General features: G+C 41.2%; 1 protein-coding gene across 1 annotated transcript in view; it reads left to right on the top strand.

Annotated features, from left to right (window-relative positions):
- The first annotated feature begins 2,943 nt into the window (after window positions 1-2,943).
- The window catches only part of sema3aa (sema domain, immunoglobulin domain (Ig), short basic domain, secreted, (semaphorin) 3Aa), a 33,159-nt gene continuing 18,692 nt past the window's right edge, over window positions 2,944-17,410 (top strand). The window contains exons 1-2 of the mRNA XM_075471711.1: window positions 2,944-3,526; window positions 16,873-17,033. Of these exons, the coding sequence (XP_075327826.1) occupies window positions 3,421-3,526; window positions 16,873-17,033 (267 nt within the window). The 5' untranslated portion in view covers window positions 2,944-3,420. The remainder of the gene's footprint in view (window positions 3,527-16,872; window positions 17,034-17,410) is intronic.

Here is a 17,410-nt window from a genome sequence, read left to right as displayed (position 1 = left end):
AGCTGAAAAAACATTTTACATCCAACCCTAAAGTTAGAGGTGAAATGGAACACAAACACACCTGAATTGTTGGTAATTATCCAGTTGAAATCAGCCCATAATCTATTATAGTGGTTCAGTAATTGTGAACATTTATATTGGACAGTTTGGGTAATATTTCAGTACGAGATCAGTGCTTCCCAAAGTGGGGGTTGGAACCCCACTGTGGGTCATGAGACACCAAGCTGGGCGCCTGGAGACGATTTCTAGAAATCAAGTGAAATATAAAAATTATTGCTAATAGCATATTTTCACCATAATTAAATAAAAGAATAAAGATAGTATTATGATTGTTGGGACTGGTTCTGTTGTCAATATGCGCAAGTTATAACTGAGTTATTAGCAATGTTTGTGTATTTAGAGCAGTGTTACTGGGACTAATAAGTCCCTGCCACTGTTATATTGTGAGTCAGAAACTTTGGCAACCCCTCTCATAGGTAACATAATGGAATACTGGGTTACTTTTAGCAGTATCAAATTTTTCTTATATTTTTTTCCAAAACAGTAAGTAAGTGTGGGTGGAAGTGCAAGATTATACAGGTACCCTCATATCACAAACATGAAGTCACATGCTTACTATCTCAGCCCAGTTCTCAGGTCGTTTTCCATCAGTATCTTGAAGTGTGTGTGTTGACACATCATCACTCCTGTTTATCAAAGCTTTTATCACCTCACCACTACTATGTCACCCCTTAGAGGAAGCAAGAGGTGCGCACACACACATACACACAAACACACACACACACAGGCCAGCACCTGCAAGGGCTGGCTGTAGTTAAGAGGAGGGGGTTGTTGTTGGCCTGCCTCGCTGATTCAAATGACTTTTCCAGAGACAGGATCCATCTCAGACCATACAGGTCAACTAAATGTGTTTGCCAAACCTGGATACGGCAAAAGTGATGCTTTGTATTGAAAAAAAAGCATATTTTACTGTTCTTAAGATATTTTTTAATTCTCTTAAATGAGTAAATATATATATAAATAAATAAATAGATACATGTTCTGACATCTATGCAAGTAATGTTACTTGTTATGTGCAAAGCTGAAGGTGTTGTTCAGGTGTACATGATCTGGCCGCTGTCGAAAATGTTTCTCTCTGAACTTTTTTCCAGGATCATGACTGCGATTTTGGAACTCTGAAACTCTTCGGAAATCTGGGAGAAAATAAAAACAGCATTCTGTATAATTCTCAAGCTAATAAGGGGCAAAAACTTTTGATACGCCTGTTGAAAAATGTAAAATAGACAAGCTTTTGTCAACTGGTGTGAAGAGGAACAAACTTTTTAATCCAAATGATTAGTGGTGTTTTGAAGGAGGAATCTGTGTACATTCTTGCTGAATTCAGCTGCTCCACAGTCACATGTTGTTGTCTGATTCGCCTTTTCATGGTGCATGATGCATTTTCAATAGGAGACAGATTTTATCTGTATGTGTGTTTGTCAAGCACACACACTCTGAATATATGAAGCTGCGCTGTTGCATATTAAGCAAAACAAATTCTAGCATTGTTCTGCTGAAATGACCACAGACTCCCAAAGGAAAATATTTTGCCTTGATGGTACAGTAGAATATCTCTAAATTGTCCTTAGGAGTGAGTGTGAGCGTGCATGGTTGTTTGTCTCGTATGTCTCTATGTGGCCCTGCGATGGACTGGCGGCCTGTCCAGGGTGTACCCCGCCTCTCGCCCATTGACTGCTGGGATAGGCTCCAGCCCACCTGCGACCCGATCGACGGATTCAGCGGTATTGATAATGGATGGATGGATGGTACAGTAGAATGTCTCTCCGAAATTTCCAATATGCACCTTCCCATCAATTGTACCTGCACACATATACAAGTCACCAATGCCATGGGCACTGATATATCTCCATAACCATCCCAGTCACTGGTTTTTGCACTGCTGATAATAGGCCATGAGGTTTTTCTCATCTTTGGCATGGACAACCAGATGTCAGTTTGTTTGTTTTTTCCCAAAAATCAGCTGAAGCCTGGACTCTACTGACCACAGTGCACATCTTCACTGCCTTTCTGTCCATCTGAGATGAGCTTGAGCTCAGAAAAATCTGTAGCCTCCCCGTGCAGAGTTGATATACATCTTCTTCCGTGTGGAAAATAGTGGTTTACATTCTTAGCCTATTTGCACTAAGACCTTCGCAGACCCTTTGAGTGTGACACAAAGTTATAGCCATAACCTGTCCCTGTTTGGGTTGTGAGGACACTGAAATTATTTTACTTTTTAATTGTTTTCATTAAATACATTTTCCAATGTGTTAAACAAATTATACATAGAAAGTTCTGTTGCAGCTCAGAAAACTTCACAGCTTTTCTAGACATGGGATTTGTAGGTTATGGCCCAATTTAGAGAGGAATCGATAGTAAAACAATATATGCTTTTGGGTGTAACTATCTTTTTTTCAAGAAGTTATCCTATTGATATGCTTCCCACATCCAGTTTCAAAAAGTCAATGTGGCGATGGCTGAAATGTTTAACTCAAGACTTTAAAACACGGGTCTACTACCAAGTGGCTAGTGCCATTGTAGCCAAATCCCTTCTTTGCTATACTCCATGGGTCACACAGAAAGTCACACATTCATATTTATATTACATACTATCAAAAATTACAAAGTTACCTAAGGGAAATCCTTTTGAAGATATAATGAGGAATAAAGGAGTAGGGAAAAAAGATTACTAACAAAAAGGGGAAACGGGAACAGATAAGTCAACACTATAAATCCTGAACATTCACAATACTTCCTATCCACTCCACTCATCACTGCTCTCAAGTCATACCCCCCTCCCTCCAGCACTCCCTCCCTCTCTCTCAGCTGCTCTCCCTCCCCTCCCCTCCCCTCCCTTCCTGTGGATGGTGTAGCTCTCTCGCCGTCTGTTGGAGCTGCACACAAGGATTAGAGGGTTGCTGTGAGTGTCTGCTCAAAAGGAAGAAGCCAGAGGACAGAAAAATATATTTTTTTTTTATTTCTGTGAAAAGGATAGACTTGTTATTGTGGATAAGATCTGTGATTCACCTTTACACAGCCTCTGCATCTTATCACAGTCAAACCAAACTGAAGCACTGCTGAGCCTTCACCTGGGGGAGGACAGATAAGCCTAAATTGGGACTAAATTGTCTGGACCTCCACACCGGGAGCCATGTGAATGGCACCCCACCACCGGCTTCACACTACAGAACTCCCCCAACAATTTGCACTCTGAGCTGTGGAGCACAACCAGGATTTCCCTCCTCTCTCTGGAACATCTACTTTCAGAGCTCGTGTGGAGGGACTCTCCAGGCTCAGCATACCTCAAGGGAGGACACTCATCTCGGGGTCGGGCTGTGAGTGCCCCCTGGTCTGGAGGCCAGCCAGCAGCACTCCAGCGCCATGGATTACCTGCTTGGGATTGTAGTGCTGCTGTGTGGGGCGGTGCAGCCAGGGAGAGGAGTTGAGCCCATGCACAATGTACCCAGACTAAAGCTGTCATACAAGGGTAAGCCCATTCTCTGTTCTCCCTGACTTCAGGTTATATCGGCTCGCTATGATAGCTACTGCTTTTAACCAGGACTAGTTTTATTTTTCTTGCCTGTGGGTGCTCTTTTCTGCTTTTCTTTTCATCTTTTCTTTGCCATGTTGAATATCCCTTTTTCTTCTTCTTACTCACTGAGCCTATTTCTCCCTCTGTGTTTGGCTCTTCCACTCCTTCTCTCTTGGTCAGCATACAAAATCTAACTCTCCCCTTAACCTCCTCTCCCATTAACTCACTCCTTCCCTCTTACTCACACTGCCTGTCTCCTAGAATTCACTATTCTCCTTACAAATAGTCAGATTGTTTCCATATGCTGTGGAAATGCCCCTGCCTGGAGTTAAATGTATATATTGGCCCCTGTATCAATTTTCCCCTTGTGCTGTCCACTTCAGCTAGTACTGTACATCGCTGTTAAGTGCTCTGAAAAGGTAGCAGAGCCTCTATTTTAATGTATTCTGTCCAAAAACCTTTAAAGAAAAGAGGGGGGTCTGCTTCAGTCATGACACAGAGCCCTTCTTCAAGGGGCCATGCAGGTTTCTCAATTTCTCATTTCTGTATCCCAAATGGATCCAACAGTTGGAGAGTATATTTGCATTTTGATTTAACGCTTGTGCATTAAATTGTCTATTTGCAGGTATTACCAGAGAATGGGAGAGAGCTTGTCCTTTTTTTTTTTAATTGTGCACGTGTACATTTTTTGACGTATATAGCAAACATGTTATTCTCTCTCACCCTGTGTTATTTTGAGGGGAGACTGCGGAGCGCCGGTTCTTCCTCTCCTCCTCCCTCTTTCTCTCTCTCCGTCTCGTCTCCTCTCTCACACCCTATACTAAATCAGGCTCTTTGTAATAGCAGACTTTTCATCTTGGCCAGAAATAACTGGCAACATTTTTGCCATATTTTGGGAATTTTTTTGACTGAAAGTATATGGCTAGAAGTGTGGTCTCTTGATTCTTTATTTTAGTCCCGTTTACCAAATCACACCCTCTGGAAATTTATGAACAAGCTGATTTGCAGCTGAAGCATGAATGTGGTCGAAAATCCCCGTATGGGTTTGATTATCACCCGATGCTTTGGTTCTTCAGGCGATTTAATCCATTCTGAGGACGAATCAAATGTTGCGCTGGAAGAAGTGGTGACTAAGATGTTTGTCACTAATCCATTCTCTATCTTTAGACGAAACGTTTAGTATAACTTATGTTTAGAGGCCTGCTATATGACATGCTTTATTCTTTAGATGGAGTGAAAGTTATAATTTTGAGGGTAGTATATTTTCCTTTATCACCCTTTCAGCTTCCAAATAAGTATGATTGCATGTGTTCCAAATCTAAAATAAAAATGTGATTAACAGTTTTGTGTGGTGGGCATATCGTGAAGATTTTAAAGTGTGATGACATACACTCAACATGTGAAGAAAATAAAGCTGGAAAGAATCATAGCTGAACTTACCTTCTGCAAGTCATATATCCCCTGGGCTCTATCATGTCAGTTCACACGAAGCGAAGCTTATAGGCATGATGAGAAAATGTCATCCCTTCTTCACGCAGGACCATCTGTTTAAAGAACGTGAATAGAGTTCCCTCCTGCCCCCTTTTGTGATCCTCTTCACTATTTAGTCTGACAAGTGAACACATTGCTGACAACAGTGCAAGACAAGAGATATGTCATCAAGCATCAAAGTGCGTATTAACTGTACTATGAGTGAGGGATGTACATCATCAAACTGAGAGAGCAGGTCTGCTGAAATGGTAGCCTGTCTCCCAATAGACGTAGTGTTGTTCTTAAAAAACGTTTGCGAAAAACTATGTAGTTTGTGTGTTAAGTGTTTGCGTGTGTGTGTTTGTGAATGTTCTTGCTACGTCTTGGTGTGAGGACTCAACACCCTCTCTTGTGATTTCCTCCCCCTGGACTGTAAGTGGTGTCTCGGCGCGTGTGTTTTAGCGCGGCAAAAAAATGTGTCAGGCCTTGCGTGTCCTCACATAATTAGACACCTGGCTTTGTGCACGTGCGCGAGCGCACGGATCAGAAACTTGTATTGTGCCAATTAATTTTCTAGAATGAAATTGCAGTCTGCTGTTTTCCTGCATTTTTATGCGCGTGAGTGTGAGCGAATGTGGGGCATAAATGCATGAGAGGGAATCATGTGCCACTTTCTCCGTGTGTCACTGCTCGCCGTCGTCTCGTGTGTCTTGGGCCCACAGGTGTTGGACGGCTCTCTGGATATCTGTCAGGAGACAATTCTCAGTTAACACCCACATTGTGAAGGATGGTGGTGGTGTTGGGTGGGGGAGCGGGATTTGCTTTTAATGAAGGCTAAGCTGGCAGACATACAGTAGATGACGCAAAAGGAAGGGAGGCTGGTTGTTAAGTGAAGTGTCACTCATCCCCTCTCCCTGTGTGAAGCCGGCATAGTAATTAAGTCAAATAAACAACAGGGAGGAATCCTCCTGGGAAGGACAGTCAAACAAGCAAATCTCCAGAGTGGGGCCCTGAAGTAGGGCGATCACATTCGGATTCCCAGGACAGACAACAGCTTGCAGGGTCTGTGATTTGGGCCAGTCAGATAAACACGAAGCATGCAGGCAGAGCGTCCCCTCATCTCATCCAAGCAGAGTCCCATGAAATCGTTCTCAAATGAGAGCTGATGACAACCCCCCAAGGGACTGATCATCACATAGAAGTGAGCGATTTTCTGAAAAGGACAGACAAACTACTGCAGAGTGAGCAGTTTGCGACTGAGAAATGGAGACAGGTAGATAAAATGACCTCTCCAGCGACAGCTGGCAGAGGAGAGTAAATGATTTCCCAGTGGGGTCAGTTAGACAGTCAACTAAAAGGTTGCGGCTTCATCGGGGACAGAGTGATGATCACAAGAGTTAATAATTTTCTCTTCTCCTTGAGACTAAAATAGTACTAACTTTTCTCACATTGACTAATAAGAAAGAGGTATAAGGAAGGAATAGAGTGAGACTTGTGTTTAGTGACTCATACCGGTATTTTGCCAAATATGTGAACAACCAATGAAAACATGTATGTTGTGTAATGAGATCTGCAACAAAGGAAGCTGACTTACAACTAAAAGTGAGTCACTTTCACGAAGGATCAATTCAGTCATAATGAAACCATCACTTTAGCTTTCATCCATTGATCTCTCACACCTAAGACGACTCTGTAACACTGCATGCATGCCGGCACACAATCACATTCCTGAACACGATCTGGGCACAACATACTTGTAAGCAGCCATCAGGAGTAACACTGACCCCTAAAGGTCAACAGCGGCACATACAGCTCAGTAATACAAACAGTGAAGAGGGCCATGTGAGAAACTGTAAAACTTCACCCTGTTTGAGTTGCATAAAAAGAAGTCAGAGAAAAGTATTTAAAAACATTAAAAAAAAAAAAGCTAATAGTTACCCTGTCTGTGAGTAATCATGATGCCCCGTCGTATGAACTCTTCATGCATCACAGCTGACTCTTGATGGGTGGAACTGAGGAGGAAAGACAGAGTAAAACTGGGAAAGAATCAAGGACTCTGAAATTGGCCTTCAAAATAGATACTTGGTATGGAACCACACTTAGAAGAGTCTGGCCTGAGCCCCATAATAAGCCAGTGTGTGTGTATGTGGGCGTGTCTAATTTTCTATAAAAAATATGTACATTTGGCATGTTTGTTGGTATTTACATGTGTGTTGCTTAGTCTTTCTATGTTTTTCTCCAATCATTCTTTGATAAGTGCATTAGCATCTGAGTGCCGTGCTTGTCTCTGCTGTATCTGTCCGCTCTGCGGGCTGCGGCTGACAGAGCGGATGTAGATAATTACAAGGTGTTCTCACAACGCACCAACTTTGGAGATGCCAGCCTCCATCTCCCTCCCTCTGTCTTTCTCATAGTTCTTTTCTTCCTCTCCCTCCTCCCTCTCGTGTGGCTCAGTCGCTTCTCAAGGAACCTCAACACCGCAAACCCTAAGTGCAATCTTCAAGCAGACTGTGTGTGTCTTCTTTTCCTGTCCTTTTGATTGCAGCTCAGTTGATACATATCTTTTTTTTTTTGTGTATCCTTCTTTTCAACTCTATGTGGAGGACACCCACACACTGAACTACCCTCATCTTTGCTCCCACACAGAAACATTCCAAAACATGTAGTAAAAACCAATGTTTTGCCGTAGCCTCCTTTTCAGATATGCCCCCATGTTGAACTTGAATTTCTTCCATTTCCTTGCCCTGACTTACAACCTAACCACAGAGTTTGTTAAGCTCCCACCACCCTCGTCCACAAGTTGAAAGATGGTAGAATTGAATGTGTGTGAGCGTATTTGTGCTAACACCCGTTGCCTCACAGATAATTGTGCAATGACACATCCCCACTTGCAAAATAAAAGGCCATTCATCAAGGCGATTAAATCTGCCACTTGTTTTCATTGCAAATTGCGGCTCGAGTGTATTAATGTTACCCTTCATGTAATTTGTGAGTTTCATGACCTTACCTTTGCATGTGTCTGTGGTTTCCACTCTGAATTTTGTTTTGGAATGCAACATATTTCCACTGGTAAACACTGCTATTTGCTTTGAATAGTTCAGTTTAAACAAAAATGATCAAAAACAATCTCAATGAGCTCAAATACCACAGAACGAGGCAGTGTCAGAGCAACTGACGTTTGTTCAGCGATTACTGTGTGTGCGCGCAGAGCAAGTTTTTATGTTCAATGTACATTTTTGTCTGTGTGTACGTAAGCGTTGTACGAGAGTGCACATACGAAAAATATCCTGTGTCTTTGCATCTGTGTTTGGGACTTGAGGCTTGAGTTACAACATGGTGCAGATTGCAGAATTGCGGGTATGAATGGGCCCTGCCACCTGCTAAGTCTTGTCAGTCAGATGGAGAAAGGGTGCAACGTTCGATCTGAGCAGAGTCGTGTTACAAATGAGGGGGACATCTCTGTAGAGAGACGGATGGAAGAACCGATAAAACAACAGACAAAGAAAGGGGACAGGCAGAAAGTAGAGAATAATTTTTTCCCCTATTTTTTGGGAAGACAGGATTGACCATTACTGGTGCAGCTAAGGATTGGCAGCAATTTATTATAATTAGAGACAACGTGAGTGGTTTTAATATAACTCCACCAATTTTACTGGTAAACAGCGAATAAGGACAACTTTGAATATCAGTGCTTTAAACATTCTGCAACTTTGGACTCAATTTGCTGAAATGTTTTCCTGTTGTAGATGACAGAAGTAGCTCGATATATAATTAATGTTTTCTAGTGCAAATGCATTTAATGAGATGCAAACTGTATTTTACAAGCAATTGTAACCCAAGATCCTCAAATAATGCCATACACGGCTGAGATGGGTGTTTTTGTCTATGGGTTTATCTTTAAGTGGCTCTTTTGCTTCAATGTGTTTGCTGTCACACTTTGACTGGGATACATTGAGATCTGGAGCCTTGCCTCATTAATTTGTAATAGAATGGCAGAGCTGACATTCAGCTACACCGTACAGCTGACAGGCTGCACTAACAGGCACTGGCTCCAGACATCACCACGATAACCACAGCCTGGTTCCTCTCAAAGTTCATTCATCAAACTGCCTAGTGGCACCACTATCTTCCTCTCTCTGCAAGAGTGATATTATGATCTGCAAGTGTGTGTGTGTGTGTGTGTGCGTGCATGAGCACACACACACTCCACTTTGCAGGTTTGTTATGTCCAAAGAGTTAACATGGGTCATTTTTATCTACATACAAAAGCGAATTTGCATGTGTCTGTGCCTGTGTGTGTTTTCCTCAGAGTGAACCAGAACCAGAGAGACTCTACATCCTGGTTATAACATGCGCATTTAGCGGTTTGTGAGTGGGCTATCTGCGGCAGGCACAGCCAGGCCTCGAGCCGTCTGTGGTCACAGCGCTGGTCTGTGGTCCAGCCGTCCAATGACAGGAGGAGACATACACTAATGAAACGGTTCCATATTCGACCGCCTTTGTTGTGTGAGAGCATTTTTCATGTGTGCTCATGTTTCCGCCCCAGTGTGCTGTCATTATCCATGATTTCAAGTATTTGTTGCCTTTATCTTTTAGTCTGCTGCTGTCTGCTTTTCTTATCCTGTCTAATCTCCTAGTTCAGCGCGTTCTTTTATTCTGTATCCCTTCGCACTCTATCTTTCTGTCTTTTTCTCTGCAGGGGAAAAAGGAATGTTGCGAGTTCACAACAAAGTCCTGCATTTGGGTTGAGGAAAATAAATGGTGAAATTCAACCCGTACTTAAACTTTTCAGCCAGTGGGGTTTGGGGTGTGGTCAAGTTTTCCTTGTTGGACCCTTTGATACATATCCTATGCATGAACATACACTAGTCGTGGTCACGAGACAGAATAGAGTATTAATGGAAATGATTTTTACAGTAGTGGCTGAAAATTAGGAAATCATGTTAAATTGAACTGTGTGCAAAGTAATATCATTGCTGCTTTAACATATCTACATATTATAGTGGTAGTTAACCATGAAACAACACAGTTAAATCACATATAGAAGCTCCTCAGTTGTAGAGTTAATGGCAACGCTGTGAGGCAGCACGTTTCCTGTCAATGCTGTCGCTCGGCTGCACCTGAATGACAACTCCATTGGCCCAGGTTGTGTTGTATAGATCGTCACCATGGAAACCAACCCACACCTGCTACTGTGCTTACAAAGAGAGAAACAGAGAGGGGAGGTGAACTTTTGAGGCATGTGTGGGTATCCTTGAGCTTAAGATAATATTTGAACACTTTGTCAAGCAAAGCTCTCAGCAAATTTCCATGGAGCGGCAGTCTGGTCTTTTTTCCTGACACCTGTGTTTGTGGCCGTGGCTATCATGGGAGTGGCAAAATGTATTCAACACCACACACAGAGGGAAAAAAAGAAAGCATTAGGAGGACTAACCAAACCACTGGACATATTGCAGCCGGTACGTATAGTTTCTGAAGCAAGCCTGAAAGGTGTTCAATTGGCTGCGCTAGTACCTCTAAAGCTGCCATTTTCTTTTCCACAGTTTTTTTTTTTCTAGCACATCCGTGTTGTAGCTCCTTAGTGATTAGCAGACCTACATGCTCTAACAGACCACGGCATCTGAAATAGAGCAGACGAACAGGTTACAAGCGAGTAAAACTTGTGATACAAATGCGTTTTTTACATATTGAAAACTCCTCTGCTTGTTGAGCGTTCGTTGTAAATGTGAGCAAGAAAACCCTTTTCAAAAGAGCTGCATTATTCTAATGGAATATTATCTGTCTGTTGAATCTCAGTCAAGTGTTTTCTGCAGCAAGGCTTTTATGTTTCAAGTCACTCAAACACACACTCAGGCAGCCTCACATACACACATTCAGATAAACATAATTTAATGCCCTGTCGCCTTTCTTTCATGCAGATTCATTATTCCGCTATTGCGTGGTATGTAGGCGGCTAAAATGCCTGCCTGTTTGGAGAATGGGGGAGTGAAGGGTACTCCATAGACAATTGCACTTGAATTTTGAATGCAGCTTCTTTTTCTCCCTCTCTCTCTCTCTCTCCTCGAAGTTTTGTGAGACAAGAGACAGATTATTTTCCATAATGGAGGATGAGAGAGGGATTAATGGTAATTCATGTGAATGAATGCCATTTTTAGGCCTTATCCTTGGATATACTGTGTGTTTATGAAGTGAATTTGAAAACAATGAGGCATGAGAACCCCTGGTCAAAATCTGTGGCACAGTGAACAGATTAGACAGTGGAATATCTCTAAAAGGTGTAAAATGAAAGACAATACACTCTTTTTAACATTTTACACAGTATCAGTTTGTTGGATTTTTTTTTTTTCATAATTGTACTATTACAGAGTGCAAAAGAGATTTAAATTCCTGCATGCCATTAACCAAACTCTTAGACTTCTGTTTACATTCATCATTCAAAAAGGCCAGGTGAAGTAACCCTCAAAGCTTTATAAATACCCTGACTCCATGAACCTCCTTCCCACAGTTAGCAGTCCTGGGCTCCTCGAAGCAGCTGCCTCTCACTGTGAAAATTAAAATTAGTGATGCCGACAAAGCAGAAGATAGCTATAAAGGGATAGCAAAGCATTTTCAGGTTCAGAAAACCAGTCATAGGATTGATAAACAGACGTGTAAGCCCTAGTTTGAGTGCATACGGCTACAAAGATTTAGCAGACTCTGAAAGGGTGTAGAATTACAAATATGAAGGGTCTGTCATATTTCCTGTGTCCTCACCACAACTAGCATTTTAAGTTTGTGAATGAACATCTCATATAGCCTGGTGCATTTTTATGCAAGTTCTTTGTTTTGATGAAATTAAAATAAAGCATTCTGGCCACAAGTATGGGTATTTTAGGAGAGGAAAAGAAATGTAAAGCCTTAAGGATAGAACACCTTTTCAACTGTTAAGCATGGAGGTGAATCGGTCCCATTCTGGGCACGTGTTGCAGTCAGTGTCAAACGGAAGAGAATGGCTTTTACAACAGGATTTTGATCCTAAACAAACCTCAAAATTCACAATTGACAGCCTTAACAGGCACTAACTGAAGGTCTTGCTGCTATCCTCAAGTGTATATTTTCCTAAATACGATTGAAAATCTGTAGACAGATTTCAACAGAGCAGTGACTGCAAGGCTCAAATATCAAATAGATACAACAACATTTTATAAGAGGAATGAACATAAATTCCCTAAAACAACAACTGAAATTTCAGAACCTGCTACGAGCTGGGATACTCACTAAAAACAGGATGCTACAGGATGTAGATTTTAAACAAATCTTATTTTGGCCTCTTGGAAATCAGGTCACCTTTTACTCACTTTCTCAACTATTCTATTTACAGGTATTTTGACCAGGATGTCCAAACTTTTGGATATAGTATACCACATCTGTAAGTCTTTAGTTAGCTATGAATATATGGGTAATGGCATTTTTAATGCCAATGAACAAACTAAACCGAAACACAGATCTCACAGAATCTTGCAAATAAAGGTGTGATGAAATTTTTGCATCTGTGGGATGGCGTTTGAATGTGTGTGTGAGCACATGCATGTGCTTGCATGTCTGTCTGCAGCTGTTCACATAGACCATTGTGCCTTCAGGTTATATGTGTGAAAGTCAGAATGTGCGAGTGAAAGAAAGCAGACAGAGGACGTGTGTAATGGGAGAAAGTGGGAAGCAGAGACTGAACAGAGTGTGAGTGTGTGTGCATGTGTGTCTAAAGTGTGTTGAATACATATGCACACATAAGTAGATGTGTTTAAATATATCTGTTCGTTTGGTGGGTAGTGTAAGCAGACTGTGTGTGGTAAAGGGGCACGTGGCATGGGTATGAACACACATTCATGAGAGGAGTTGTGTGTCTGTCGGTGTGTGTTGGGGGATCCGGGGCCAGAGACTGTGTTAGAGGTGAAAGCTGCTGAGTGCGCTCAGTGTTCTACAAGTTTATGCTGTATAAGCGAAAATGCTTATTGGGTTAAAGCTTAGATTGTGAAGACCTGCATGCGTGTGTATTCAGGGAGAACTAGTCTGGTGTTCACATTGAAGTCAATATTAATATATGCATGTCGGTCTAAGGGTTTGGTAGTTGTTTGCATTTTAAAAATCGCTTTGTGAATTCATATTGAACCTCCTTTCCCTTTGTGTATATGCTGTATGTATTCACTAAATGTGTGTATGCATGTCCTCTGCTTGGTTACTATATTTTGTATGAGCTGTGCTGCACGCTCTCTTGTGCTCCCATTTCCAAACGAGCGTGTCTGTGTTTAGGTTGGAGGTCCTTAGGTGCTCACGCCCCAGTTCCTCTCATTTTCCAAACCACAGTAGATCCCAGCCTAGATAAAGCCTCTCTGTGTGATTTTGTCTGCACAGGCCACCTTGTCTTTGTCAAAGATCACCACATGTTGAAAGATGTGTGTCTGATATTTCTTCCTTTTTCACATTTTTTTTTTATTTGGCCCATTTAGAGGAAACCCTTCCTGACAGACCTCATATTGGACCAACTGCTGGTTTCAGCTTTCATAAAGGTCATTGCATAAATATCTAAAATGGCAGGGAATAGAAGTCACGAAAGAGGAAACTTCTCTTTGTCATCTGGTTTGTTCATTTGCTATTGCTCTATTGTCGTTATGTCGCAGTGTCCTTTTGATTTTAACAAAATCTAGTTATTCCAAAATTATTTATTTTTCATTCCATTCCCATCTTTATCCCCTGGTTGGCTTTCTGCCACATCCATTCAACTTTTTCATTGCTGAAACATAAAGAGACCTCCTGGCGTTCTGTCGACTGGAAAACACATTTCCTTACTTTACTTTTTGGACTAATTTCCTGTGCCTGCTGCGTCACATCTCATTCGTAAACTGAGAACAGAGGGGTATGTGATTGGCTGCCACTTAATGACAAAACGATTCTGAAGATACCTCTTAAAGTGCAACTTGCAGTTTAGAAACCTCTTAAACTTAAAATGTGGGAACATGTAGCAAGATCTAGGTTATGTATGTGTATATATGTATAAATATATATGCATGTGAGTTACCAACCTTAGCTAATGATTGCTAATATTTATCAATGCTGTAAAGTTTGCCATAATGTGTCAGAGTTTAGCGAAAATAGAAAGGGGATATTTACTACGGGAGTATTAAACATGACCAAAAACAAAATCTAATTTAAAAAATACTGTTGGCCTGTGTCTAAGTGCAGTGATGATCCTGATGCAGATGGAGACATAAGGTAGAAATACCTACATGCAATGAACTATCTGATGGTTATCTTGTACAGTTCCGCCAGCTTCTAGATCCCATCTGGAAAGCCATAAATTCTTCAGGTACATAATCATGCTATCTAAAAAAAAGTGTTGGTAGTTATTACAGAAGCGTCAAGTCTGATTCTTCACCTGTACAAAATAAAACCAAGCAGGAATTATAGTATTGTTGGTTCCTGTAATTCAGAAAAACTATGCACTCAGTTTCTGCAACTTACTCTAAAATGATTTTCACAGTGATGAAAATGAAAATCACAAAAAAAAACAAAAAAAAAACAACTTGAGCACAACATAACTTTGTCGAATATAAAACAACAAAAAAAGGTATTTTTTTCAGAATGTTTGCCTTTATGCCTCATGAACTACATTCATTGTTTAGGGGCTTTTGATAAAACACAGTTCTAAAAAAGATATGTACATACTTGTGAATAAGTCAGGATGCAAGTTGTACTTACACATTGAATTCATTGTCATCATATTCTGAGCCTTGCAGAGTAGCTTTCCAGGGGTGGTGTATAAATGTGATTGCCAGAATGTCAGTGTGGAAAGAATGGTCAGAGTAGAATAGATACCTACTCATACCAAAACCCACACACATACGCTCAACCCATCTGTGGTACAGTAGAAATACTCACACAAACTTCCAACCACAGACCTCCATTCATGCCCACATCCACCCACTCCATTTCCTTTGCCTCAAACCGAAATACAACTGACATAGATGAGCTGCAACCGTCTTTATTAGGTGACGACCATTCCTTCTCACAGCCCATGTCCACCCCAGTGGTACTCGTACTCAGAGAGGTTGGACATACTATTTCCTCCACCTCCCCTTCCATCAGTTCTTTATTTTATGTGGACACAGATGTCCAAGATCTTACACATGGGTGAGTGGGCGCAGATGGCTCCTATAGCAGCCCGTCAATCAGAGCTTTGTAGGGAGAGCAAGGAGATCACAGTCCCTCTGGACTGTACACTTGTATGTGTATGAGTGTGTTTTTGTGTATGGTTCTGCTTGTTTCTATATCATGTGTCCATGTGTGTCTGTGCTATGTGTTGACACTGATGATGATGGATGATGTTGTCTGATCTGAGGCTCATGCATCAGTGTACTTTACCTGTAGTGCACATTGAAAGCACATGCTGTGTAGTTAGAATGCTAACAAATTCAATTTAGTTTCACATAGTTACAGATCAAGTAATCTTGATTTTGACTACATGTAGCATTAAAGGCAATTGCTCAGCTTGTATTGTCCACAATGACTATATCTATCGGATATTTCACAAGGTTTTATTGAGCTGAAATGCAGCAAATACTCACATTTGAAAAGTTGGAAATGGAGAATGTTATTTCATTTAAGTGTTTAGTCAGCTTGGTGGTCTGTTCACGTCAGCTTTAGTTTAACAGACTGAAGAACAATAGATAAATTGGCTCTTTCACAGACTGCACTGGAAGTTTACTGGCTACTCTGTAGGAAGTTGTGCCAGTGGAAACTTCTGCGCAGTTGTTACCAAATAGTTTGGCATCTGCTGAAAGAGGCTGACACGGTATAATGTTTATTTTTTCCTCATACCATACATTGCTGCTTCACCTGAGCATCTGTCTGAAACATTTAGTTTTAGCTTCCACCTCTTTATGGCCTGACTTCTGAAAGAGCGTATTGCTCATACATGGTGGAGTAGAGACAGCTGTTGATTCTTTGTTTTAGGTAGGGCTGCCATGATATTACATTTTCAGTCAACAATTATGATGGTCAAAAGCATTTACAATTAATATATTTTCTCAATTTATATTGAACATTTAAAAAAAAGCTTTTTGACAAATACATTTTTGTTATTTTGTTTTGCAAATGATTTTCAAATATTCCTGTGTTGACCTGCTTTCAAGAGGGAAGTGATGTCCTTTGTTAATGTACTACTATTGCTCTTGTGATCGCTAACCTTTCAAAGTTGATGGAATTCAACTCCAGTGGTTAAAATTTAACTGACTGCTAGCAGTCCGGCTTGTTTTTTGCCCGTATGAAGAATATCGTCTTGATTTCCTTTTAGCCTTGTCACATGTTGTCAGCTCATACCTGAAGACTCTGTACACCCTGAATGAAACTCTGTTCAGAAGTACATGTGCAGTCACAGACTCATTAATGTTGATTTACATAAAAACCTATTTGCAGATATGCGCACACACCCACACATACTTCCTTACACAAAATGTCTCCACTGCTCCTGACTTTGTATGAATTATTCAGTCAATCATACGGCTGAACAGTTTGAACTGTGTCCCTGATTGGGACATGCTGTGTTCACTTTAAATGTCTCACGGCATATGTGATTGACATGTGTCTGCATTCAAGTGTGTGGAATTGTTCGTGTGAAGCGCTTAAGGAAACATGAAATTTCCTTGATTGTAATTTCTTACATCAGGGCATCATGATCAGGAAAACATTACATATACATATTTAGATGCTGTCAGCAAAACAAGCCAAACGTGCACTGTTCAAATATTCACTGTTTATTAGGAAGTGTTTTCCTTCACCTTGTTCTTCTCTTTTTTCAGAAATGTTAGAATCCAGTAACCTCATCACCTTCAATGGGTTGGCCAACAGTTCAAGCTACGACACTTTCCTATTGGATGAAGAGCGAGGGAGGCTACTGGTTGGAGCGGAGGACCACATCTTCTCTTTTGACCTCGTCAATATCAACAGGGACCACAAACAGGTTAAACTGAGATGCCTTACTCTCTAACAAAATTTTGGTTATGTTTGTCGGGGTTAAATAAAGTCAAGTTTCCTCTTCTATTCTGTCTGCTGCCCTCGCCTCTGGAATCCATTACTCCATCTATTTCTCTCCTGCCTCTATCCCTCCCACTGTCTGTCTTGGTCCAGACACGGCTGTTCATAATTCCATTACTCCACCTGGACTAGGTTAACAGTCTTTTTATCTGATTGGGGCTGCTATCATAGACACACTACACTGACACAGACTTGCCTGTAGGCTGTAGAGAGCTGCACAAGGGAATGAAAGTGCTGAAAAATGCATAGTCAATGCAGAGAGGGAGCGTGTCCCCGAATTCCTTTGCCTTAGGCTCGTAAGTG

This window comes from Odontesthes bonariensis, chromosome 8, assembly GCF_027942865.1.
Source record: "Odontesthes bonariensis isolate fOdoBon6 chromosome 8, fOdoBon6.hap1, whole genome shotgun sequence".
NCBI classification, from domain to species: Eukaryota; Metazoa; Chordata; class Actinopteri; order Atheriniformes; family Atherinopsidae; genus Odontesthes; species Odontesthes bonariensis.
The sequence above is the reverse complement of the archived record's forward strand: the minus strand, read 5'-3'. Positions and strand labels throughout refer to the sequence as shown.